The sequence below is a fragment of the Lepisosteus oculatus genome, chromosome 10, assembly GCF_040954835.1.
Source record: "Lepisosteus oculatus isolate fLepOcu1 chromosome 10, fLepOcu1.hap2, whole genome shotgun sequence".
Classification (NCBI taxonomy): Eukaryota; Metazoa; Chordata; class Actinopteri; order Semionotiformes; family Lepisosteidae; genus Lepisosteus; species Lepisosteus oculatus.
The window spans coordinates 43,611,058-43,637,622 of NC_090705.1; the positions used below are offsets into that span (position 1 = coordinate 43,611,058).

General features: G+C 34.1%; 1 protein-coding gene across 5 annotated transcripts in view; it reads right to left on the bottom strand.

Annotated features, from left to right (window-relative positions):
- Window positions 1–26,565, bottom strand: part of LOC102696921 (adenylate cyclase type 2) — a 105,848-nt gene that overhangs the window by 699 nt on the left and 78,584 nt on the right. For 4 of the 5 annotated variants that reach the window (XM_015357092.2, XM_015357091.2, XM_015357096.2 and 1 more), the window contains 17 exons: window positions 26,373–26,531; window positions 23,434–23,566; window positions 22,838–23,014; window positions 22,296–22,339; window positions 21,299–21,379; window positions 20,980–21,049; window positions 20,511–20,608; window positions 19,680–19,764; window positions 17,702–17,839; window positions 10,361–10,480; window positions 9,248–9,432; window positions 6,055–6,139; window positions 4,108–4,266; window positions 3,015–3,161; window positions 2,305–2,412; window positions 361–475; window positions 83–207 (listed from right to left, as the gene is read on the bottom strand). In XM_015357092.2, the coding sequence (XP_015212578.2) occupies window positions 83–207; window positions 361–475; window positions 2,305–2,412; window positions 3,015–3,161; window positions 4,108–4,266; window positions 6,055–6,139; window positions 9,248–9,432; window positions 10,361–10,480; window positions 17,702–17,839; window positions 19,680–19,764; window positions 20,511–20,608; window positions 20,980–21,049; window positions 21,299–21,379; window positions 22,296–22,339; window positions 22,838–23,014; window positions 23,434–23,566; window positions 26,373–26,531 (2,029 nt within the window). The remainder of the gene's footprint in view (window positions 1–82; window positions 208–360; window positions 476–2,304; window positions 2,413–3,014; window positions 3,162–4,107; window positions 4,267–6,054; window positions 6,140–9,247; window positions 9,433–10,360; window positions 10,481–17,701; window positions 17,840–19,679; window positions 19,765–20,510; window positions 20,609–20,979; window positions 21,050–21,298; window positions 21,380–22,295; window positions 22,340–22,837; window positions 23,015–23,433; window positions 23,567–26,372; window positions 26,532–26,565) is intronic. The other variant, XM_069195269.1, reaches the window with a different exon arrangement.

A 26,565-nucleotide genomic window follows, 5' to 3' on the forward strand; every position in this document is an offset into this window, starting at 1 on the left:
AAACCTATACAAAGTCATGACAGAAAAAATGAATTAAGAGTGTTCTGTGATGCCATTAAACTGTAAGCATAACATTAGTTACCTGTATTTTTCCAAGCACCCCAGTGCTTTCCATTCTGCTGGCCACATTCACTGTGTTCCCCCATATATCATACTGTGGCTTCTGAGCACCAATCACTCCAGCAATCACAGGCCCGTGATTTATCCCTATCGTGGAGTGGAAAGGACAAATTGCCACATTAAAAAACAGCATCAGCAGATTGAAGTTTCAATAAGGCATCTTTTTCAGCATAAACACAAAATAGAATGAAACTTAAGTTGACTATATATTTGAGAACAGTTTTCTAACTATGCACCTACCTACTCTGAGCTTGAAATCATTGAAGGAATGTCTATTAATTACGTCAAGCTTTCCCACCAGTGCAAAGGCAAACTCCACCACTGTACCGATATGCATATACTGCCTGTCGTGTTCCTGAAAATGAAAGAAACAGTTTGACATTTACTTGGAAATTATTGGTATGTCATGACTGGTTATACATAGTTACTTATTATAAATGTAGAAGTGAATCACTAGAATTTCTGTCTTTGATTTTCATAGGTTCTCTGTGATAGGTAATTGAAGCTTGGTATTCTTGAAATAAAACAAAATAAAGAAATGCTGGATTGTTCATAAATGTTTAAGCATTTTTTTCCACAAGAACCTCTTTATAGAAACATATTGATTAAAAAGTGATAGCACACAGGGAGGAGAAACTTTATTAACAAACATATATGATATATAAAGCTGTAGTATGAGCATTATTATCTTAATAAATGGGGAATATTGGTTTCATTTGGTACTATTCTTTCATAATTTTCAGCATGTTTGACAGTCAACAGGTTACAGTACATCACATCACCTATGCCAAATAAAATCTATCATTGATGAGGTAATTTAGTGCATAAACAAAAGTCTCAGTCACTGAAGTGAACGATCAAATGTTAATCGAATCATGAATGCTCAAATGTTAATCGAAATGATGCCAACCATGAAAATACACATGCACAAAAATGGTAATGCTTTTGATGCTCAGTATATATCCATGCTGTTGTATCAGTTATTGTCAATACAAAGTAATTTTAGTTTTCACAATAATATACAGTAGGTATACAAAACATATGACTGAGTCTAATAAATTTGTTGTTTTCCAGAATGACAGTTTTCTCCTGTAGCATGAGATTATGCCAGGAGCAAGGTGATTTGTCTGAAGATGCTTTGTATGCAATATAACTGTTTCAACCTCTTTCATTGTTTTTAAATCTATTTAAACTAAACCTTGTAGTTTTCATTCCCACTATAATTTGAATAATTCACTGATCTTTGAGGTTAAAATGAGGATGAAGAATTATCCAATATACAGCTGGGACGATGTTTATTTGATTGTTATATGATTATTTATGGATTTAGTAAATTCAAGAATAAAGCATTCTTGCCATACACAGTGTAAAAATATAACATTCTCTTTGTTGTTGTGTTACTTTTCTAATCTTTTCTTAAATAAGATGCCCTTTTATCTTTATCATATATATTTACATCCAAAATATAATTAGTTATCTTTGTCTGAGTTCACTATAGAACCTCCATTATGAAGGTAAAAACCTTCAGCACAAAAGAATAAGTCAAGATTAGAGATATTAACAAAATATCTATATGAAATGAATAATTAAGCATTAATTGACAACCACTTTCATTATACTTTTACATCTTTCACATAATTTTTTAATTGAGAAATTTACAGATATTCCTTTATTAAATAATTTTAACCTTTTCTTGCTATGAAAATATAATTACCAAAAGTCTTAAGAAAAGGCCCTTCCCAAAGAAAATTGCTAATGATATTGATTTGTAATGTGTAATTTACTGCCTCAAGGGGCAGGAGCCAGAATTTATTTTTGGCTTTGCAAGCTAAACATATTCTCATCCTTTTTAAACTTTAATTCAGTATAATACATTTTCCAAAGGTTTTATAATGTGCTTAACACCACAGGTTCTGTTTATTTAAATCTATAATTACTCATCCTTTGCATCTATGGGCTGGAAAGGGAATGGGAGAATTAGAAGCTAGATTTCTCAATTTTACAATTCACAGTTTCACCATAAGAAATAATTTTAATAAGGACAGTTAATGCATAAAAGGTAGTTAAGTGACATTCAAAATATAGATTTGATAGCACAAAAGGTCTATATAAGCATTAACCACAGCTGTGTTTGAAAGTACAGTCATGATGAGAAGTAATTGCAGGCAAACAGACAAAGTATACCTGTGTGTATTCTTGTCCTGGAGTTGCATTCAGTCCTGTTGCTGCCATATAGGTACTGCCTATCGTCTTGATTTTTTCCACTCCACTGAACTTCGGCTTAGATAGCAACTGTTAGAAAGCCATTTAGAATGTAATCAAATACGGCACTATGGTCTGATAATGTTGACAGTGCTGTTTATTCTTCCTGTCTGATGTTCTGCAGAGGATTTATATTCTAGTTTTAACAGCCTTAATGCTTTCTCTCCTGACAGAAGATCAGGACTGAATGGTTACTTCTTCCACGGGTGTTGAATTTTCCAAATGAACTAGTACATTCTGTCTCGATATCAACAGCACATGTTGCTGATATTTGAGTATTCTTTTGTAGTATTTTAAAATATAGTCATTTGTGGATTGCAGTGCAGGAGTAAATAAAAACATTCCAACTAATTATTTTACACGAGCTCAAAAATCAAAACAATAGTTAATGTTACACACAAACAAACACTGGTATAAGTAAAAAAAAAAACAATTCAAATACACACAAATACACATTTTTACAGTAAACTTGAAAGATGCTTTTCATTATAGAATGTCAATGCTTAAAATGCTAATTCCAAAATAGAAAAGTTACTATAATCTAATTATGTTTTAGATAATACAAATTGTGATTTTTTTAGATAATTCATATAATTTGTGAAACTACAAATTGAGACATGAACATGTAATACCTCATCAAAATCTGCAATAATCTCATTAAGTAGTCTCAGGCACTCCAGTCCTTCTTTATTGACATCAGATTCCGTATAGAATTCTTTAAAGTCCGGGATTGAGGCAAACATGACGCAGACTAAGTCATAGGACTGATGATATAAGTCCTGGGAACAAATGCGTAAAAAATAGGCCTTTACTTACTGTAACTACAAAAAATGCAACATCAAACCACTACAGTTCTAAATAGCCTGGAGTACTACAGTACTGTATTTATTTGATATATATACTGGAATTGTCAATTATTATTCAGTGATTAACTTCCACACTGGAATTGTCAATTACCATCATGTTTTCATTAACATCTTTTTTACTAGCACAGAAAAGATATGGACATCTTCATAAAATGCACATCTTCCTGAAACACATTGGCAGGACCTCTGCCTCTATACATGCCCCAAGAACCCAACAGCCACGTTAGCTTCCCGTGAGAAAGCAATGTAGCTCTCACTGATGATAGCAGTGAAGGTCTGTAGACACCTGGCAAACCACAATGAGTTCTGCTGTGCAACACACTAAAGATCCCCAGACAGACTCAGTTGCACACAAACCTGGAGGTATTCAGCCAATTTGGCAACAGAAGCTCATAAATTCTAGCCATGGCTACTTAACATAACCCATTGTAATACTGTATGTTAGATTTCAGATCACTCATGAAATGGTGTTTTTAATGCAGTAGTCTCAAGTTTTTATGGAAAGGGGTTCCATTTTATTGTAGCTCATTAAATCTCCCATTTACTATTTTCACAGTGACAATCAACAAAACTAAGTCATATAGAAATAAATTAGACGTTTAGAAAATCTACCATGGACTATAATTTCACTATTGCTATTGCAATAATAACAGAACTGCTCACAAAAGAAAATAAATAGGTAAAAAAAACACATCACATACTAAACAAATCTGTCAATTTCTGTTTTAATATCATTTAATTGGTTTCTGAGATTTTAAACACAGATGTATATGTAAATGTTCTATCTTTCAATAGATACAGTATAATAATTTAATTCAGTGTTATTATATAATCTCTGATTCTACGGATTAGTTTTTACCTCGTTTTTCCAGTTGCGAGCCAAGAAATGCTCAGCGACATGGGCGGGGAGGACATTTTCCAGAAGCACCCGGTTCAGGTTCTCCATGGTCTCGATCTCCTCACATTCCTTTTTGAATTTGTTCTTCCAGAGGAAGTCTAACCTACAGTAATATTCATTCTGTTACAAGAGGACACAGAGGTAAAGAAACAGTAGGCATCTGAGCACCTTGCTGCGTTAAATGACAAAACATCATAAACACACTCACTCATCCTCCAAACAGTCCAACACTCCTCACTCACTAGTGGTGTTACTTTACATTTACATTAAATAATATATTCAAATATTTCAGTTTTTTTCTTTCTAAGTATCGATATTTATTAAAATATATTTACAGTAAATGTTTGCTTTATTAAGCAGAAATGACATGGTTACATATAATCACTTAGTTTTTGAATAAATGTACATTTAAAATGAAAGAATTTACTGATATTAATAATTTATACAATTGAATATTAATTTGAGAAAGAACATTGAAACAATGTTCTTTGAATAATTAAACCTAAGTACAAGAAATGTCTTTTCATTTTTTTTATGTGGATAAGGTGTGTTAACAATTTAAAAAATGTTCAAATAATATACAAAGATAAATTTCTGTCTAAAGTAATAACAAAATTAAAATATAAAAATGAATTAACATTATTCATTATAGAACCTGGGGTAATTCAGGCAGGCTAGTGTAGCACATTTTTAATACAATGTTAATTTAAGAAGAGGGATTAATGAGTTTTAAATTATTATCATTGTAAAATTGTACCATTTACTCAGCACTGACTCTTAATACTATAACCAATGGAGCTAAGACTAATGTGATTCATAATTAATTCACAACTCTCAGAAGTGACTTTGAGGTTTCTCATTTCTAAGCAATGGATGGATTATATTGAGTTTAATAATGGTTCATGCATTACATGTATTATCATGTAGGTACTGATATTTTAAATTAAATTAGAATGTTCTAAATTCACTGTGGTTAGCAATATGTAGCATTGTTGTAGCTTATGATGCATTTTCCTATTTTTTTTCTCACAATTCCTCCTACATTCTGTTTAAATTAATTAACATTATTGTTATCAATTCAAACATGATGCACAAAATCATTTAATGCAGAACTCATTATTTAAAGGCTGATTTTGGTATGCAGTGATCTGGCCCAAATCAAAGTTTTTATTTTTACCACGGTCACAGGAGATTATTATCATTGAATTACATTGCATTAGTAAGATAGTAAGATTAGTAAAATAGAGACAACTATTGGTTCACTTCACTGGAACTGTGGGTCCTAATAACCATGTTTTAATACTCATTTTTTTTAATACTAATTTTCTTTTTTAGTCTGTTATCCAACTCAAAACGTTTGGTCTAGGTCAGTATACTGTATATTGAGACATGATATTAGTCCCATTAATATTTTAATGCTATATATATATATTTATGGACACATGTGAAGGTATTCAGTTATTCTGCTGAGACCAAAGATATTAGATTTTAACAAAAGTTCCCTACACATGAAGAGATTCACATCGTGAATCACTTTCTTCAAATTACTGATACAATTAATAAAAAATAGCACTCACAATTAATCAGAACATAAAGCACTTCTTTGTACTATTACAGCAACATTCATTCCTTTTATTTCCAGCATTTCAAATTATACCTCTCAGTGGGAGATGTTAAATTCTCACAGTATGATGAAATGAAATGGAAATAAAAAGTCATCAGTACAAAGAATAGAAAAGAAATTAGGCTACTTTTCAGATTTTGTTATTATATCTATTTTTTATCTATTTGCAGGACATTAGCGAGAACATTTGACTTGAAATTGAGTGCACGATACCATATATACCATACTAAATGTTATATACTGTACATAAACGTGCCAGTTAAGTCATTAAAACAATATCTCACCTGCCTAGCCAACACAAGGAGTGTAATGAAGAAGATAAAAAGAGAGACGGACCCCATTGTCTTTAGGTCTTTAAGAACACCAGGCCTGGAAAGAAAATACAGTAATATATAATTTAGGGAGTGATTACGGACTACATTAAATTTAAATCATTATGTGTTACTGAAATCAGGAAATTAAAAAAAATATATATCAAGACAGACATCTCTATTTTATTTATTCACAGAAAACAACAATAATGTACAGTAAAAATGGTTTTGGGAAGTGAGGTGTAACAGTTTTATGCATGTTATGTTGACTGCAAGCAGAGCATACTCTATGTCAGAGACAGGGCTGAGTCACGGGGGGCGGGGTGTTTTGCCACTAAGAAATCACAGACTTGATCGCACCTGGAAATACCTGCTCTCAGTGCTCTCGAAGCAGTCGGATGTTGTCTGTTATTATTTTTTATAATTATTTTTAAAAGTGAGAACCAAAAAGAAACCTAAGAAAAACTATAGTGTTTAGGGAGTGTTTAGGTTTTTGACAGCTTGCTCCGATAAAATGTTATGAAGTGTTAACAAGGGGAGCAGGGTCTGGACGCCGATAAATAAGAAGACGGTTAATGATCGTACCCGGCCAACCGGAATCGACTGAGAGGGGTTATAATCACTGCGCCAAAAAGGGAATTAGACTTCTGGCGTAAAGTTTTAGGTGCAAAGCCATCTGCCACGCTAAAGGTGGCATTTAGAACTGTGATTTATTCTTGAGGAATATTAGTATTAGCTGTAAAGGGGTCTGAGCAACTAAAGATTCCTCTGTAGGTGAAATCCTCAGAAAAGATGTTGAACACATCTAACCTGCCTCGTTAGAAAATGTTCCTTTCTTGCAGCTTCTAATAAAACATAAAGGGCAGGCTGTATGATGCCTGAGCTGAAAGATATGAGCAGTAAATATCAAACAGTCACATTGGTTGAAGTTAATACTAGACCAATGCTTTTCATTACTGTTGAATTTCCTTTAAGGGGTACAATTCCAATGCAAAGCATAACCTTTTCACTTTGATATTGGTGTATTTTACCTTAAACATTTAAGTCAACAGTCATATATGCATCTTTTATATTTTAATGTTTATTTTTCTATGACTACCTTTAAATGCTTCTTATGCTGACAAAAAAAAAATCTATTTGCAGTGAGTCTTTAAAGAACATCTTCTAAAATTTCCCTGAACAAAACAATGGACTGACTGCCCTTTTGAATTACTTTAACAGATTCCCTGCTCTCTTACCTAACTATAATATAAACAGTGGACTTAGTGAATGCTTCACTAAACCCTCACAACCTATTCCCCGTTTCAGTATTATTGCTGTTAAAATAATATTTATAAAAAAAGTATATCTAGAAAAGTACCCGATACGATCACTCATCACCACTGTTGCAAATTTATGCCAAATGATTTCAATTAGAATGAGTAAAGAGAACAGAAAATAATTTCCAAACCCAGGAAAAATACTCATAACCCCTGTACTTTTCTTTCGCCAATAAGAAAAATAATATTGCATCTACGACAATAATACATGAACCCCCATAACCCATCAGCAATAAAGAGAATTTGGGAAATTTATTGTTTGCTGGGATCTCAATTAAAACCCACAGTCCCCAGGATAGACATACTGTAGAACGCCAACAATGAAATACCCTAAAGTGCTCAGTTTACAGTATGTCAGTTGTATCTCACAAGGCATACGAATGAGAAATGAGGCCCTGAGGATATATGAACATACTGTGGACAACAGTTTGTTTGTATCTTAGTGATACAAAGGATTCAAGGGACTATGAAGTTATGGGAGTAATGGAACTCTGCCTAATATTAAGCACAAAACAGCCCCAGATAGTACAGTATTTTTGTTAGTACACTCAATGGAGTCTCAATAGTGAAATATCAGCAGTATTTGTTAGATTTCTAATGCAATTTTAGAAATTATTTAATGCACAGCAGCTATTATATTGTGTGCATATAAGTAAGAATAATCCCCTTCATATTTTGGGGGTGTTGGGGTACAGCATACATTCACTATAAAAATATATAAAAACAAATACTGTATACAATACAATAACACATTAGAAAGCTGATGAATACAGTTGTTCTATAAGTGTAATAAGCATTTAATTGCATTGTATAGCTTTAGGAAAGCTACAGGCAACCATTACCTTCTGTAAGGCAAATAAAGAAAGTTCAGATTGCTTAGTGCTCCAATAAGAAAAATACTAACAACAACACTGAATACAAGTTTGGGAAAACAAGTATGATTAGTTGCTGTTAACAAATCAGTGTATTCAGTATAAGTAAGTTATCATTCCTGTTTATTTTTGTAATATGTTTGCCTTTCTTTCAAAGTAATGAATTAATTTACTGAGTTTGTTTTTTTCACCAGATCACCCTTGGTAATTAACCAATGTTCCAATCATAGTGAAATCTGTTTGATTAGTTTAATGTTTTATTAGATTAATAGCTCTCACCTTATCATCTCCAGACATTTTTGTTGGGTTTACAGAAGCCAGTTACCTTGGTTTCTGGGTAAAATGGCCCTGGTGTGAGTGTGTGCATATTTTTGTTTGTGTCTGTCTGCTCGGCAATGGACGGGGTACTGTCCAGAGTGTAACTTGTTTTGCTAACTTGTTTTGCAGGCTCCGGTTCCCCTGCGACTCTGAATTTGATAAATCAGTTAGAAGATGGATGAATGGTTAGCTGCAATGTAAAAAAAGCATAGCTAACTGCATGACTGAAATGTATCCAAATCTATACATTTAGGCGCACACCTGTCTCGTGTTCCAGTAAATATGCTACGCCACCATTTTGAGAACTGGCATTGTTCTGCTGCCATCTTAGTGAACACAAGATTATAAGAGAGCTACAGTGGTATGTGACCTTCTTTCACAATCTTGTGATCAAATCATGACACACTGACATCATGAATGTGTTGTATCATTAATGCATGATAGTAGCATCTCATAATTGTGTTGTAGCTCTACAAAAACACATGGTGACTATAAAGGAAAAGAATGAACCTGGATTTTACACCACTATAAGACTTTATATGGTAAAAAGTACCTTAGGTTTTCTATTATGGATATTTTACTCATCCAAAGACCAAGTGTAGATAGCTCCTCAAAAACTACTATTACTATATCAAAAATAATATAAGTATGTCCTACCTTTCCAAAATCTCCGTTTTATACAGGAACTTGCTATATTCGTCTAACACAGAAGCATGAGTTTGAAGGATGATGACATTGTAGCCAACCACCGCTGCCAGCATGATTATCATCTTCAGCTCATAGTTTATTCTCAGGAACACCGAACAGGATATCAGACCAAGAATACAGCTGTATATGAAATACTAATGGGAAAAATATAAGTACAATATAAGTGACTCCAGACACTCTACAGATATTTTGTTACTATGGTTTTAAAATATTTGACTCTACAGTTTTTATTTGTTATTTATCCTATTTAGTGTTTTTCTAGAAGGGACAGCAGATTGATTCACATACTTTGCAGGACTTTCACTCACACATTTTTTAGTGTTCCCTGAGTTAATAAGAAAGATATTTAAATTGTCTAAACTTAATCCTAAGTAGTTAGGAATTTACTAAAAAACAGAACAGTTGTTCACCTGTTCCTATAGTCTGGCAACAAGAGACAACTGAGCCATCTTGTTAGACTCTTAATCCTGTGGAATACGTAATACTAAGGTATTATTTCCAATAATTCCAGGTTAGATGTGAATTCTCATTTCTCAATATAATATTTTCACAGATATTAGTTGACACTTTTAACACAATAACAATAGGATTCCACTGACTTTACAAAAGTAGCTATATTGTTAATGTCACAAACTTTATGCAAACTGTAAAACAAACTTTAAAAAAATGTTTTTTTTGTGGTGCTTAAATACCTATACTGTACAACTGAAGGGACCTATGACTTTTATATTATTATGGCACTCTTGGAAGCTATACAAACTAAGCATGTGCAAAAATTACTTTTCATAAGATTTCAGATGATTTTGTGTCTGGAATCCTGTTGCATTCTTTTTATGGAACCTGGACAAACAAGTGCCTGTTTACTGGTCTCTGAGTCCTAGATCCCATGTTGTCCCAGCTCATCCCACAAATATTGAATGGGGTTCAAGTCTGGTGAATTGGGCATCCATGAACTAACTGTTTCGTCATCTCACTGATAAGTGAGCAGCATGAGGATGTACACTGTACGAATATGAAGGACCTTTTCCTTCCACTACACAAAAATCAACCAGGATTACTTACTGGAAGATAGAAGTTGTTCTTCTCTATGACTCGCAGTGCTTGGCCATTGGAGTAATACAAAGTTTCATTTGAGGTGTTAAACATGGGAACTGAAGTTGAAACATTGTCCTCTAAGAAGAACTGGTGATGAAAAATAAAATAAAAAATAAAAATTAGTCTAGAAAGCTATAAAATAAATGCTGATCTGAAATGATACATTAAATGATAAATGCTGCAGTTGTAAAGAGAGCCAAAATATTGCAATCTTAACATGAACATGTGTAAACCTATTAAAAGTTTTTTCTTTGGAAAAAAATACACTATTAAATTCTGATTTGCAAAGACAACTGATATTATGAGTAGTGTGAATTTCTGAAACACACATGTATAATAATTGAATTATTTGTGTTCTATAGTAATTCCTATAGTAGTATCTTCTAGTTCAGTATTTCACATTTTGTTTTAGTTTGTTTTTACTAACTGAATGCAAAACTCTGCACTTCTTTAGGTTAAACATAATCTGCCAGGTGTTTACCCAGTATTGATTTTTATCTAAATGTTTTTCAATTTCATTTCTAAAGTGTTTGCTAATCCTTCTGTTTTAGTAAACTGCAAACCTGACTAGAGTATTAACTATTCTGAAATCTAGAATAGGGGTCTAAAATCTGTAATAGACCATTTCAGTACTCTTCTAATTACAGTAAATCACATCAATTTGAGTATGTATTCACCTCCTTATCTGTATCTTGTTTTGCATTTAATAAGCAATTCTCAATGCAGGCACTCACATTTCCCTGAATTCCTGCCCTGTTTAATTTAATAATTAATTGTCTTAAAGAAGCCTTCTAGAAATCTACATAACAAAATGATGTAATGTTCTGTATGTGTAGCTATTATTGCTGCTGCTTGTTCAAGGAACAGATCCCATCCAGAGTGTAGGTCTGCCTTCAACCCATAGCTTGCATGGTTAGGCTCTAACCACAACCCTCTAAGGAAAAAGTGGTTACTGAATATGGATGGGTGTAATAACTTGGTATCATAATCTTTGAGATCATCCGACATTAAGATTGAACTCTGTCACTTCATGGTCAAGACTGAATCTGTTACAGTGGTACTGTATAATCCTGGGCAGTTTCTATAGGAGGCCAATCTTTTTGGGGTATCATAATTCACCACTGTTTATAGGAGGTGCTGTGCTAAAATAAAGATAATAACTTGAAGTTAAGATTCTGGACATGTAGAACAATGTCAAAGTGGTTTTGAAATAGATGGATTTTAGTATCATCTTCCTTGAAAGCTTGGTCACACTGTACAAGCAATTCAGATGGACCCTGTGTTATAAACAAGTTGCAGGTGGCAGTTCGCTTTGAAAAATCTCTGAAGCTGTAAGTACAATATATTCTCACTTGTGCTTTTTATATTCTGTAACTGTTTAACTTTGAGGTGTCTCTATCCCACTGTTCAGTGTGTGACTAAACATTACCTGCTTTAACTCTCCTACATTCAGGATCAGTTATGAGCTGGTAAAAGAATTCTAATGTTATGCATCTTGGTAAATTGGACTTCATAAAACCAATCAAAAGAGCCGTGGTAGCTCAGACGGCAAGGGCATCTAGCTCCTGCCTGGAAAGTCCTGGGTTCAATCACAGGTAGGGGCAAGCGATGTAGTTTGCTCTTATTCCTTCCAGACAGCTCCCAGGACCTACTTTCCAAATGAGTACCGGAGGCTAATCCTTCCGGGGGTAATAGGCAGGCCGGAGCGTGATGCTGACCACATCACTTCCACCTCCAGTGTCGGATGGTTGAGAAAAAAATGGGGGGCCTCTATGGCCTAAAAAAGGTAACTTAACCTACCTGAAACTAATCAAAAACCTTTCATGGCTCTTGCTCTGTGCGAGAATTATACATTATACAGAAGGGTAAATCTTTGAGAAAATTCTAGTGGAATATGTTTGCCATCAGCTCATGCAGAGGTCACTTAGCTAAACTATTATGACCCCCAAGAAGGTCTATAAACAGGGGTGGGGGCACCGTTGAGCAGATAAATCTCCAAGGGTCTCCTGTTGTGGTTGCAGTTTTCAGGTTTCTCCCCGATCATACCTGGTGTCTAGAGTGAAGGCAGCACTGCTAGTGTTTGTGCCACAACCCTCTGAAACAAGCTTTCATTACTACATTTTTTGGCAAGAACTTTTATAGGATATTTATTTTTGTATTACTCCTAAATTCTGAAGCCTTTAGCTCTGTGCTCCTCTTCTAACTCCAAACCTGCTGACATTATGAACTGGTGAAAAGATCATTTGTGTATTACTTTTCTTTAACATTTCTTTAATTAATTTCTTGTATTTTTCTTCGATTTTCATTTATGTATTTACACCTTTTCATGTTTTTGTTTAGGGGTGATCTTTTTATGAAAACTGCTTTAGAAAAATAATGATTTAAGTATGAACAAGATATATAACCTTTGAGTATTTACAGTACTGAATGTACAGAAATAAAAAAAAGTTAACCTGGCTAACCTAGACAATTTTAATATTGCTTTCAGATTTTCCAGTCAGCTGTCAAATCCACACAAAACTGAAGTAGTGAGCAAGAAATTCATTTTTAAAAAATTCAGTTGTTTTTCTAATCATTATGAGTGACAGATGGTGCCATGTGAAACATGAATGTCATACACCTACAGGGGAAGATTGTATTTAGAGTTTTAACCAGAGCCACTGAGTGTCTGTCAGACAGTCAGGTCAAAAAAGAGACCCATTCACAGACAGATCTTTATTTAGCTTGTGCTCTGAATCAGACTTGTCTTTGTACACAATTCTGAAAAGCTGTTACAAGACATATGGAAATACTGAGGAATTGAATGTACCTATGTTTCAGGTATAGACAGCAAAGCTTTTTTTCTAAGGCAATGGTAACTTTTTATTTCCATCTTTAGCACAAAACCTTGAAGTTGTACAAAACTTTGTAATAGATGACCAAACATGGTATTAACCAAATAAATGACAGAAAAGGATTCTTATTTTGGGTATCTGGAAAGGTATAACAGAACAAATAGAGTAAAACTATTAAAGAAACTTGATTGGAGCCCACCTGTCTGTAAAAATAGGTTGCCCAGAGTGTGAGATGTTTAAACAGCAGACTGGTCCACGTAAAACCAAAAATTCTCTGCAAGAGACAATGTCCTGAGAGGCAGAGGGTTACTACCATGCTGGCTCAGGACAGTCACATCAGTTCTTTTCAGACTGCAGTGGCTATAGCATGAGGAATTCTAGGAAGACAATCACTTGGACAATTGCAGCCATCTGCATGAAAATGAGCTGCTAGTACAGAAACTGATCAGGGGCAGAATTTTGGCAAACAGTGTCTTCTGTGGGTCATAGGTCATCTGATTTGGCATCAGAGAGAGTGATGGAGTTTTATTCACCAGTTATGCAGCACTGACCTTGACAGACTTGATGGAAGAGAAACTGTTTGGAGACACAGTGATTATTATGTTGTATTATTATGTTTACCATTTAAGCAGTGGATGTAATGAGAGGAAGTATCCCCTTTAATAGATAATTATTAATTCTCCTTGTAATCTCCTTGGATAATTTGCAATAACAGAGAGTGTAATATTTCAAACTGAAAACTAACTTAAATCCATTAGATCTGAATATTGTTTCCTTTGTACATAAGTAGAATTAGCCAGGAAAACAATGAATATTGGGTGAACAAAATCAGGATAACATCAAATATGAGCCAACATAATGGGTTCTCGCCAATACTGAATGCTCTTATACAGTATGATATTGGAAAATGGCTACTAAGATTGTAACAAGCAGCCTAGATATTTCAGTATCTGGTACTGTATATTGTGAGGTCTGCTGTGGTTGAATGTTCCCCGGCTGAAAATAAGCCATACCGATATCTCCCTGAATCATTATTGGTCATTGCTGAGGGAGCTAAGATTTTGCAAGATTTAAAAAGGGGCTCTGTAATTTAATCTTTCCCCCCTAATGTAGACAATCTGAATCATAAGAAAGTAGAAAACAAGAAAATGTCCCATCTAACTTGTTGGGTACTGGTAGATAAATTTAAAAGAAGATAGTATTGGCTTTGTCAGCAAACTACTGTACATCATTAATGTTCTTTTTAACAAGACATGGGCTAAGATTGATTTTATAGTGTACGATCTCTCAAACTGAATTTCCGATTTATGTGGATATAATACTCAGGGCCTTGAGATTTGTTTATCTAAAATGCATCTAATACCTGTATCATTTCTGAGTCTTCTTTGCTGCTATTATTTAAGACCCTTGATCAAGATACTTCAGTCAGATTGCTTCAGCAAACACTCTACTGTAAATGACTCTCCAGGTTGTCATTGTAAATGAGAATATTTTTCTTAATTAACTTACCTATAAAATAAAAAAGTGTAATATAAATATAAAAGAAGTATAATCAAAATATATATATAGAGAAAACTTCTTCAGGATAAGGACTGTTGTGTATTTCTTTCTCAGTGATCACCTGAGTGAAACATTTATTTAAGCCATAAAACAGAGTTGTACTATATAAACTTCCAGAGATATTACAAAATGTTTGAGGGGACATCATTCCAGGTGGAAATTGACTGTGGTCTTATTACTGTATCTTCCTGTCATCATTTCATCTTGTTTCCTATTATTCCTGAGACACTTCACTTCATCCTTTACTGTCCTTTTCTGATGAAATACTGAAAAATCTGAAAAATTAATTTAGTCTCCATTGCAATTATCATCTCGGTCTCTTAGACATTCTAGTGCAGTATCTTATGTGTACTTATAATTCATATATACAGAATATATTTCATTTGCTTTTCTCTTCATATTTCTCTTAGAAACCATTTGGATCACTTTTTTTTCTGGCGTTTTACAGTATTTGGGATAAATCTGTGCTTTAAACATAATCCCTTTACCTTCCATTCTCTACTGATTCCGCATACATCATATCCCATTCTACGTCTCTTAAAATAAGTCCTTCATAGTCTGCTTTTCTGAAATTGTAAACCTGTGTTGGACTTGAGCTCTCTCTTGATGGTTTGAAAAAAACAGATCGATGCAGTCATTCCTCTAGTAGGAAGTCCGCCAGATTGAGTAAGGGACCAGTCATTAGGCACGTCAATTTCAATATTGATATTTCTCTGGTCCAAGATTAAGCATTTTACTGCTGTAATCTTGCCTACTTATTTTTATTTTGCAGCTCCTATGTATTCTTTGTTTATTGAATATATAAATTCTGCTTTAACAGTGAATTTGAATTCTAATGTGCATTAGTAATGTATTTGTTTAATCTTGGAGCATATGAAGAGTAAATTCTCCACCGCATTTTAGAATTGCTAAAAGACAAAATGAACACATAAATATGATACAGTAATGACAGTTCTCTAATTTGAAAGAATAAGATGTTCAGATTTGCAAGCTGGCATTTATTCAGAAGAGAAACAAATAAAAGGGGTCTTGGTTTTTTCATTTCTACATTGGGGTCACTCAGCATTATCTTAGGGAAACTGGCAATTTTCAGGAAAAAAAGAATTTTGTTTTAGCTTATACCCTTATGATGCTTGAACCAGTTTTTATTCTCCTGACTAAATCCCTGTTGTACCTCACTGGCTTTGATATTTTTGGTTCAGAAATGAATACAGTCATGAATCATATATTTGACAGACCGAAGGAGATGAATATCCAGTCTCTGGCATCCACAGCATTAAAAAAGTGTATGTCTGATCTAGTTCTGGTAGATATATGGTGAACAGAGATTTTAAATAAATCATATTCTATAATTCATTATATATTTTTTGTGGTGCACAATGCAGAAATACTACCATCTTGCTATCTGATTACAAAGACAATTTCTGAAACTGAATCAGAAACCAATTTGTTTTTCTAAATATGCTGAATAACATTTTCTGAGGCTGCATGGTTAGAAAATAAATTCACTTATCAAACATATCAAATTTGTTATGCATAAATATAATGCAAATTATTTTAATGGAAATCAAGCTGTAAACTTACTCGATTTGAGCCTTGGTAATAATAAAAACATTGTTTAGATATTCTAGCTATTTGATATGCAGGGGGAGAATTGACCGATCACATACAGATAAACCACCCGAATCTGATCAAGGTATAAGGTTTTTCTAAACTTTTTCTTTACCTAGTTGTTCTCCTGCAGAGGTAATTTTTCCATGGGCTCCCATATCTCACAGGACGCAATTCAAGGCATGACAAAGTATAAATCTCCTACTGTTAATGGCATTCTGAATTTTATCTGCCCCACTTAATTCCTCTTTTGCTTGATAAGTACTTTGTTAGGGGATGTTAGTAATACTGGTAATGCTTTATTTGAATGTTTCTACATAAATAATTCATAATAATTCGTAAGTTATAGTGCTTTGGTATGATGCAATGCTAAAACAAATGTCTTGACCATTTAGGTAGGTGTAGGTCATTTGCGCATGTCCCTGTAAGATGAACAACGTTTGGGTCCATAAACCCGCCTGTGCCTTGTGTAAGAAAAGGAAGAAGAAAACAACCGGAAAGCACTGCCTGTGGACCCTGGGGGAGACTCCATGAACCCCTCTTCTGCTCTTTAGGGAAAAAGGATCATATCCCTTCCTTTAGGCAACCAGACGCTTAACATGATTATTTTAACATTTTCTGTGTAGTATTCATTTTCAATGGTCTGTAGAAAGTAAATGAATATTGTACTCATTCTGTCTGGGGCTTCTGTCCTCTCTTCAAACCTAGAGAGGGGGTAACTGACATTTTTTGTTAGAAGGGGGAAGTATACTAAGATTAATTTTAATTTCACCCCAATATTTCTCCAATTCTCAATTCTCTGTAAATGATCATCCAGTTTTCCATGCTTCTATCCACGCAGTACTCAGTACCAACTTTGGGTGGACTGAGAGCATGTATACCATCTTCCTTATCCATATCACCCTTTATTGTAGAGTTAACATATGGTAACTATTTTAAACATTTCACCATATTTGTATTCAGATGTAAGATGGCAGTCTGGAAACACTGGCTTTCTCTTATTTGAACCTGTTCTTAAAACTAACAAAAATTGTCTTCTTGTGTGACTGGAATGTATCTATTTGGACTTATTTAGTAGCTTCCTAAGGCAACTTATTTCAGAAACAGGCCTTTTCAAAAGATTGAAATAATTGATAATTACCAGACATAAAAAAAACAGCATGGAGTAAAATATCGGATTAAGGTGGTTAAAGAACACCTTTGAAATATACTGTGCTTATTTTACCATCAGAGACTGCATGTTGCATTCTGAATAAAAATTAACTAATGAATGATTCAAATCCATGGTGTTTACTGTACTTACCATATTGAATACAGCCATTATTAATATTAAGGCAGTTGTTGTCATAGTTAGAGTGATCCGTGGCCAGGGTTTGTTGGCAATGATTCCAGACGATCTTAGAATCCAAAGCCAAGACGTAGAGTCTGTTTTGCTGCATTGCTGAACAGATGAGAGAATAAGAAATCACACTGCTATTTTTACTCCCAGGTCAACCCCTAAGGCTCTAATTAAATGACATTCAGAGCACCGAACAGTCGCATACTTAGTCTTCAGGCATCCGAGCACACTGCACCGGAGGAAATGGAAAACTGCCAATTTTGGCGTTATCAAAGACGCTATGCGTTGTGCATTTAATTAGATAAATCTGTCATTTATATCTGTGTGGTGGAACATCTGGTTCGGTAAACATGTTACTTGAGTTAATTAAGACTGAGAGAAGCCACTACATGTTTGTCCTTATATTTATATGCGTCTTTCATATGCATGTGAACATTAAATGAATTTTAATTTGTTTTTACTTTCAAGAAAACTTTTATCTTATTTTTAAGAACTTAAATTTAATTTTTTTAAATAAACTTATGTTCTTCAAAGTAAATTATTTTTAATTTGATTATGTTGGAACTGAGTGTGCATATAAAGAATCCTTCTTCAAGGATCATCCTGGACATCTCAGGTGTTTGTGTTTTATTCATAGATATACAGTACATGTAAGGATCACTGTAATATGTAATGCAAAACATTTTTCAACACAATTGCAAATACAGCAGCAATTTCAAACATTCAGTTTAGTGTATCACCTCTGACAGTAAATATATTAAAATCCCACTATGTATGAAGAAACACTGAAAAGTATGTAACGCAATTTAACTGAGATGTTATACATGATAATGATAATCTCTTACTTGGATGAGAAACTAAATAAATTATCTTAAGATATAATGAGTTATATATATATATTATCTGTATATTAACATTTCACTGTCTGATCCTTAACATATTTTATAAGTAATGGGAAAAGCAAGCTGAAACATTTATGTGTTTTTACTAGCTGACCTGGAGCTGAAAAATCTAGAGTAGAAATCTAAGTAACATACAGTATTTAGCAGTGGAATAAACAGCAACCAAATGCATTTAATAGACATGTGACCTTTATGACTAAAATGTCCTTAAAAAGAGCTCCATATTCATTTTCAGAAAAAAAAAATAGGGGAAGGAAATAAAATATACCACCTTTAGAACAGCACACTGTGGTAAAATATCAAATGTAATGTTTCATATGCAGTTTTGTTTCAAAAACAAAATATTAATGTACAGTATATTAAGATTTTTCTAATTATATCCGGTTTTAGAATAAAACAGACTCCTTTCAAAAGTGTATACAGTTTGTGTTTAAAGTTATGAATACTTCATAAAGAATTCATGGGACATACCATATTGAGGAAAGAACCTTTAAAACATAGGGAACTTCAAAATAACTTTCTTTATGTAAAACACCATGGGTTTTATAGTAAAGCATTCCAACCCACGATTTTGTGGAACCACAGAACCCAATGCATTCAGAACTAATAATTCTTCTCAATTCAAATTGGAGGAGGACACCAAAAAAGACAACATGCTGTATGAAACACCATAAAAGCATACTGCATGTATATTATATAGACAAAATTCAAGTTAATGCACAAAATAAAAAACAGAAAAAAGAAGTGAATAATTTAAGCATTTACACAAGATCCATTAGCAATAAACTCGCATGTTATTTTTCTTGATACTTCAGATGCTTTGGCTTAATTAGGTGACACTCTTAATAAATTAAATTTGCATGTAAATTGTGCTTGATCTGATTTATGGTATCAAACAAAATGCCTTTTTAACAGCTGAACATGGTTGAGAGACCAAGAAAACCATCTGTCATCACTTCATGTATATGAGTATTAATAAAAATGTCTCACCAGTGCTCTTAGTGAGACCTTATTTCACATTCTCTGAGCACAGTACTCACCAATACATGGCCAGCAAAACAGATTAGCAGGATCAAGGACAGTAAAAGGAAAACTACTCCAAAAGAAATTCCCAGTACTTGCGTTCTGAAAAATGTATTAAACAAATCCTTTATATACAGACAGCATAAAGAATTTACAAAAAAGTTAGCAGAAAATGCAAATACAGCATATACATAAAATGCACTTTAGGTTAGTCAAAATTTGAAATGCCAATTTAAAATACAATTAACCTTATGGTGAAAAGAAGACTGATTTCTGCTTTAACTACATCCAACATACAGTATGGGCCATAAATGCTAGTTCTCATTACAAAGTCTTGTACACTGTATTTAAAACTCACTGGAATAAGACAAGAAATGTTTTAACTTTTGGGTGGCACAATGTAGCATTGGTCAGCATTGCTGCCTCGTGGAGCTAGGGCCGTGTTTAATTCCTGATAGCGTGGAGTTTGTATGTTTTTACAGAGTTAATGTGGGCATCAGTGCAAAGATGTGCTGGTAGGTTAATTGGTTTATGGGAAAACTGGCCCTGGTGTGAGTGTGTGTGTGTCTGTGTGTGCCCTGCAATGGACGGGTGTCCTGTCCAGGGTGTAAACTGCCTTGTGCGTTTTACTTGCCAGGTTAGGTTCCAGCGTTCCCTGCAACCCCCCTGCATATAACATAGTTTGATATGTATTTTAGGGCCTGAAACAATACAGATTAGAACCAGTTCTAGGCCAGTTACAGTGCAGATTAAACACCGGGAAATCTTTGTAATTTGTTTTTGTTCTACTATATATGTAAAGTGCAAGATCAAATGTCATAAATAAAATACAATACAAACATACTTACTTTGGCAAGACTAGAATCTGTACAACGAAGATGCAGAAAAATATGACACAAGCACAGGTGACATAATACTTGAAAGCTGGCAAAGTAGTTGCTCTGTACTGCAGAAAGGAAGGGAAACTCAATTGTAAGATAGATCACAGATGAAAATGTCCTCCTGAGTAGCAGTATTAGGTTTTACCTTTCAATAGTTTCAGAAAGAAAATACCAACTCTTTAATTTTGTGATTAACAATTAAAACAAAAATGCACGATTATGTTACATATTCTTCTTAGTTTTTTGTTTTAGCATCTTTCATTGTTTTTTGGGATTTGTGTTTGGTCTCAAAATAAACGTTTTTACTGTGTCATCGGCACAATTTTATACTTCAGGAGAACAGGGACAACCATTAATAAACAGCAAACCATATGAAATACTTTTTATCAACCAATTTTTTAAATAAAGATGTCTCACTATATGTACCAGTACTTACCTCCTTCTCTAGTGTTTTATTATGAAAGAACAATGATATTCTTTGAATATCTTCAGACTTAAGCCACTGTCTGAAAGAGAAACATACTCAATTACAAAAGTGACACAAAGCATTAAAAACAAATATTTATTAACTTACTAGAACTCACATTCATTAATAAAACAATGATAATCAACTTGTCAATTAATTTGATCTCTTAATAATGCAGATTATACTACAACACAAGAAACAAAATTCAACTAATACTGCACATTTTGTACATGAGGCTATAGATTACAGCCACTTCTCAGCAACAAAACAGAAATAAAAACTCACATACTTTTGTGAGTTTATTCCATCAAATGTTCGAATCATTCTCTCATTCAGCTCTTCCTCAAACCGCTTTTTCTGTGATTTTGTCCTGTAAAAACAAGAGTACAATTAAGCCATTTCATTAATCGTTAAAAATATATTATCTGTGATGAATGCAGTGAAATAGTACTTGCTAATGTATTGCATTTCTTACCAAGGTGAATGGAAAATGTCTTTTTGATCCCTATACCTGCTGAAATTACATTGTGTTTTTCAGGAGGATTATGTAGATTGAAGCATATGACTTCATAAAATTTCTATGGTGATTGCTGAAATAAGACATTTCAATGAACTACAAAAGTCATCCTGCCCCTGTATATTCATAGAAATCAAGATATTACAGGACATTATGCTGTTTTTCTCAGTTCAACAGAGCAGACATGACAGAATGGCAGAACTAACTGTAAGCACTCAGTAAATGCAAAAAATGGTAGAAGCCTATGAAGAAACATATCTTTGCGATGTCACAAATCCACTCTCAACTTGGCAGTCTTTTGAGTATTAACACTGGATATGCAATTTTGATTTGTAGGGTTTTTTTTCTAAAATTCTTAGTTATGTCAAAATAATCACCTATGTAAGATGTTAATTCACATAATTTAACTTGAAATTACTGTTTAACTATGCATCTTTCATGTTCTGTTACTTTACTCACGGTTTAATTTTTTGATTTAGTTTTGTTATACAGTATACGCTATAATGTATAACATTTGTTCTACATTGGACAATATATATTTTTACACTTCTTTAATTATTTTAACTTACTTTGCATAAAGGCATGATATAAATAAAAAGCTAATAATAAATTTTCACCATCAGCTACAGAATCATTTATCCACTTCTGTATGAAAGCCTCCCCAGGAGATGCTTTGATGAACCTCACAACAGCTGTCTTGTGTGTGAATCATCTCCAAGTATGTAAGTTATTTATAAACTAACTAACACACCAAAAATATACCACAGACCTTTCAGAGCGCCTCTGAAAATGATATTGTCCCATCGGTACATCCTAAAATAAGAAGAAATTACAGGCTATTTGTTTTGTTCTTTGTTATAATTCCGTAAGTCATTGAAGCTAAACATTTTGCACAGAATGGTTCATGTTAGAGTTAATGGTTAATGTTAAGGTCAGCACTCTCTCAAGACTGTGTTCCAACATTTTCATGATGGTGACTAAATGAACCCCTGTACATGGTAAATTCAAACACTGTGACAATTTCAGCTGAACATGGAAGCATTCCTTAAAGTAACATGTCAATACTGGTGATCAATGCAATGCCTTTAAAAACAGGACACATATCCAAAGTACATATTGCCAGTATACTACAATGCAAGTGGACCTTTTGTGGAACAAACTCAAAGAAAAGGTAAACAAGATCTTAATTTCTGTGAAATGCAATTTTATATAGTTTGTTATCCAGATTGTGAATATGTTATGTGGTTTAAGAACACACATAGAAGACATTTCTTCCTAATTGCAACCAAAATATTAAATAGAAAGTCTTACTGTTGTGTTGATCTTGCCGTTTTCAGTAGTCATGCTGTCCCGGTGGTGCAAATGAGCAAAGGGCTTAGCTGCCCCCCAGGACTCCAGGTACCTGGTCATTCGCACAGAGGCTCTCATCTTGGCCCCATCCAGTGTGTGTCTTGGCCTGAAGTGGTGCTGAGGGCTCCGCCTCTCCCCCTGCTCGTTGGCAAAGATGAACTTTTAACACCCTGGCCCAAGACCACATTCATACAATGACTCATTTTCATTTCATTTCCTGAAGTATTTCACTTATCAAGGGTTTATTCATTTTAAGGCACGTTACACTGCATTTTTTTTAGCCTCTGAACACAAGGAAATAAGGAAAAACATATTTGTACCATTTCTAAGAAGATGAACAGTTGCAGATGAAACCTGATAATCTTGATTAAAGCACTGTGTAAAATGATCACATCAATTTAATTTAAAACTCCTTCTGTAATCAATGGCCAGTGATCTGCTGGATTTTGTAGTGTTGCTTTAAGTTTCTATAATAACTCTTTCTTTTGAAAGTTCTCCAATGTTAGCTGTCAGTACCAATTTTTTTCTTAATGCAGAATAAAACAGCCACTTCTTACTTTTGGGTTGATGACAAGATAAGTGATAACACCATGTTCCTTTAGATAAGGATCTCTATTTTGGCCATCTCCATCCTCAACTTTGTAGGCTCCATTTAAATGCTCTAGTGTAACTGAGGTTATGTGAACCCGTCTGCAAATGAATACAGAAAGTTTAAGTAGTTTACTTTTGAAAGCATAAATAATGCTTTAGGTTAAATTTATTTGTTTTGACACAGAAATGTCTCTATTAAAAAACAAAACCTTAAAAATCATGTTGATCATCTCTCAGAAGAAACTTTCTTCATAAAAGATGATTTTTTCTGCAATATATATTTAATAGAAAAGTTAAAGAGGAAAAGAAGATTAAAGAGGTAAAGAAAAGAATCACAATGTTTTGGCAGTGGAGCCTACCTCAGATGTGAGGGAGAGAGGGAAATAAGGCAAATGAATAAGGTGCAGTAGAACAAGAGACAAGAAGGTAAGAAGGGGTGGGGAGCAGATAGGAATTGGGCATATAGCAGGTGATAACGAGGTTCAAACTCAGGGAGAACAGGGGGGAGGGATGGAAAGCCAAAATCTGCAAAGAAAGAGGATTTAGAAGGAGATGAGTCTGTCCTTGAGAGAAGGAGGAGGTGTGATCCAAGGATAATTTTGGTTTTGGATGTCTGTCTGCAGTAGGAGTTTCAAAACCCCTCTGCGAGGACACAGACAGAGAGATCAGAAAGATTATGGCTATAAGGATTGATCTTTGATCCTTGGAGCACTGACATCTGACAACGGTCTGGCAGTCTTTTTCCTGTTTCACCTGTGTAAATAGCTGGGCATTTTCTACATTAGATGTGATAAAAAGTGTTTACTGGAATTACACAATGACGTCAGGGTGACGTGGAATGGTCCAGAGGGGCTCCTGAATGTGTGTCGTATTGGATATACAGTATACCTGCAGGTGACCCTCTGTTACAGGGAAAAACACCTGGTGTAGGTGTTTACTGTGGGTAGTTAAGAGTGTTGTGAACATGGAAGATTGCGCAGATTAGGTGGCTTGCAATATGAGGTGATGGGGCAGTAAGAAAAAAATGGTTCCTTTTCCTGATACGGACTCTCCTCTGCCACCATCAATGTGTAGCAGCCATCTGGACGATGTGACTGCAGCCAAAGAGTCCCAGTCTGCTCACCACATATCAGCTCTCAGTGGGGAGGAGAATAGTGTGATGAAGCCAATTTACAGATGGGGATTAGGAGGCCATGATTGGTACAGACCAGGGGGAAATTTGGCCATGACACTGGGGTTAACACCCCCACTCTTTTCAACAATACCCTGTGACTATTAATGACCACATAGATTCAGAACCTCTGTTTCTGCATTCAGATGATAAGGTTTTAATATCTTTAAACACACATTACCACAGCTCCAAAAAATTCACAGCTACTTTATATCTTATATTATTTTTAATAACATGCCTCAATGCCTCATAAAAAACAACTATATAATGCTTAAACCACAGGATATTAGCTTCAGTTCTTATAATATTTTTCAGTTTTTCAAAAACAAAACTTGAATGAAAATAAAATTGTGAAAAGTTCTGCTTGTTGTTGGCTATGAAGCTTTTAAGATCTATTTGTGTGTTGAGCTAATTTTCACATCAGAATTCCAGTATGTGATCATGTTGAGATCTACCATTTCAAATTCCTGCTACCTGCTGGTTCCCTTAAGATATACATTTCCAAGTGCTGATTGCTATACTTTAAGCTCATCCTTTCCCTTTCAAAAACCTTCAGCAGGCTTGTTAAAATGCTTGACAGTGCTCATACAGAGGAATAACACAACATGCTTTGATGACAGGCCGTAAATCCTCATTTTATTCTTCTTTGGTAGGTTATAAGCTAAATTTAGCATGCTTCTGCAGAAGTCAAATTACACTTTTTATTGATCATTTTTCTTTATAATTTGTATGTAATTTTCATTACAGTATGTAATTTCAAACTTTTTAGAATTGTGATGTCCAATATGTTGCCTGTTATACCTCACTAAAATACTAAGTTGAGATAACTAAAGCAATAGCTTACTGTACATGATTTCCAATTTTCACTTGGGTCATGTCTCTGTGTCTAGGTGTTTTAAAGTAGCACATAATTTTCTGTCTGCTTAGAATAGTAGAAATCACACTACTACTGGAAACAAGTTTCCTAGACAACACCTTTTATGTAAACATATTAACTGTCAATGAGAAAACATTCACCCAAAACAGAAGGGATTATTAAAAAGTAACATGAAACTACAGATTACTTTTCACTTGATTATAATGAAGTTTTAAAATGCCAAGGTGGCAGAAGTCTTAAAAAAAACATGGAACCATGTCTCTTTCATATAATTAACCTATTCATAAATCCATAAGGAGTTTTAATGACTGAAACCAGTCATATTCTTGAAGCTGAAACTGTTTGCTGTTAGGACATGGCAGGATGGTTTCCTGAGTTCAATGAGCAGATAATGCGCAAACAGGCTAGATGGGTTGAGAAACCTCCTCTCACTTGCAACCTTTCTGGACAACTTTGTTCTTTTTGCTTAACAAGCAAAGAAATTAGTATTGGCAGTCATGAAAATAATATGAATATAGTAAGTACAATATAAAACACTTTTGGGTAATTCTATGCATTCATTTGATCATATCAGAACAAAATCTGTGTTAGGTGTGCTCAATAGGTTACTTTATTACTTCATGCTGTTCTTGTTGCAAGGGGATATGTAACCAAATATTCTCTTTTAAATCTTGAAATTGACTTAAAATGAGGGTATTTTAGTATTTATGGGCACTTGAACTGACTGGATTGAATACAAGGTATGCCTGTTTTCTAAAATGAAGTGCATGAAATAAAAATAAAACTAATTAACAGTCCGATTAACCTAATGATTGCAAAATCTAATTGCTTGATTGTAAAAGAAAAATAATACTTACCCAGGAACTCCACCAGCCTCCATATGATTGGCCAGTGTCACATCATGTGACCATACATCATACTGCCACTTCTGGAGCCCAATCACACCACACAGAACATTCCCAGAATGCACTCCGACCCGCATATTTATGTCAACTCCAGTGGCATCTCTCACTTTCCTTATTAAAGAAAAATAAGAAGTGCAACAGGTGC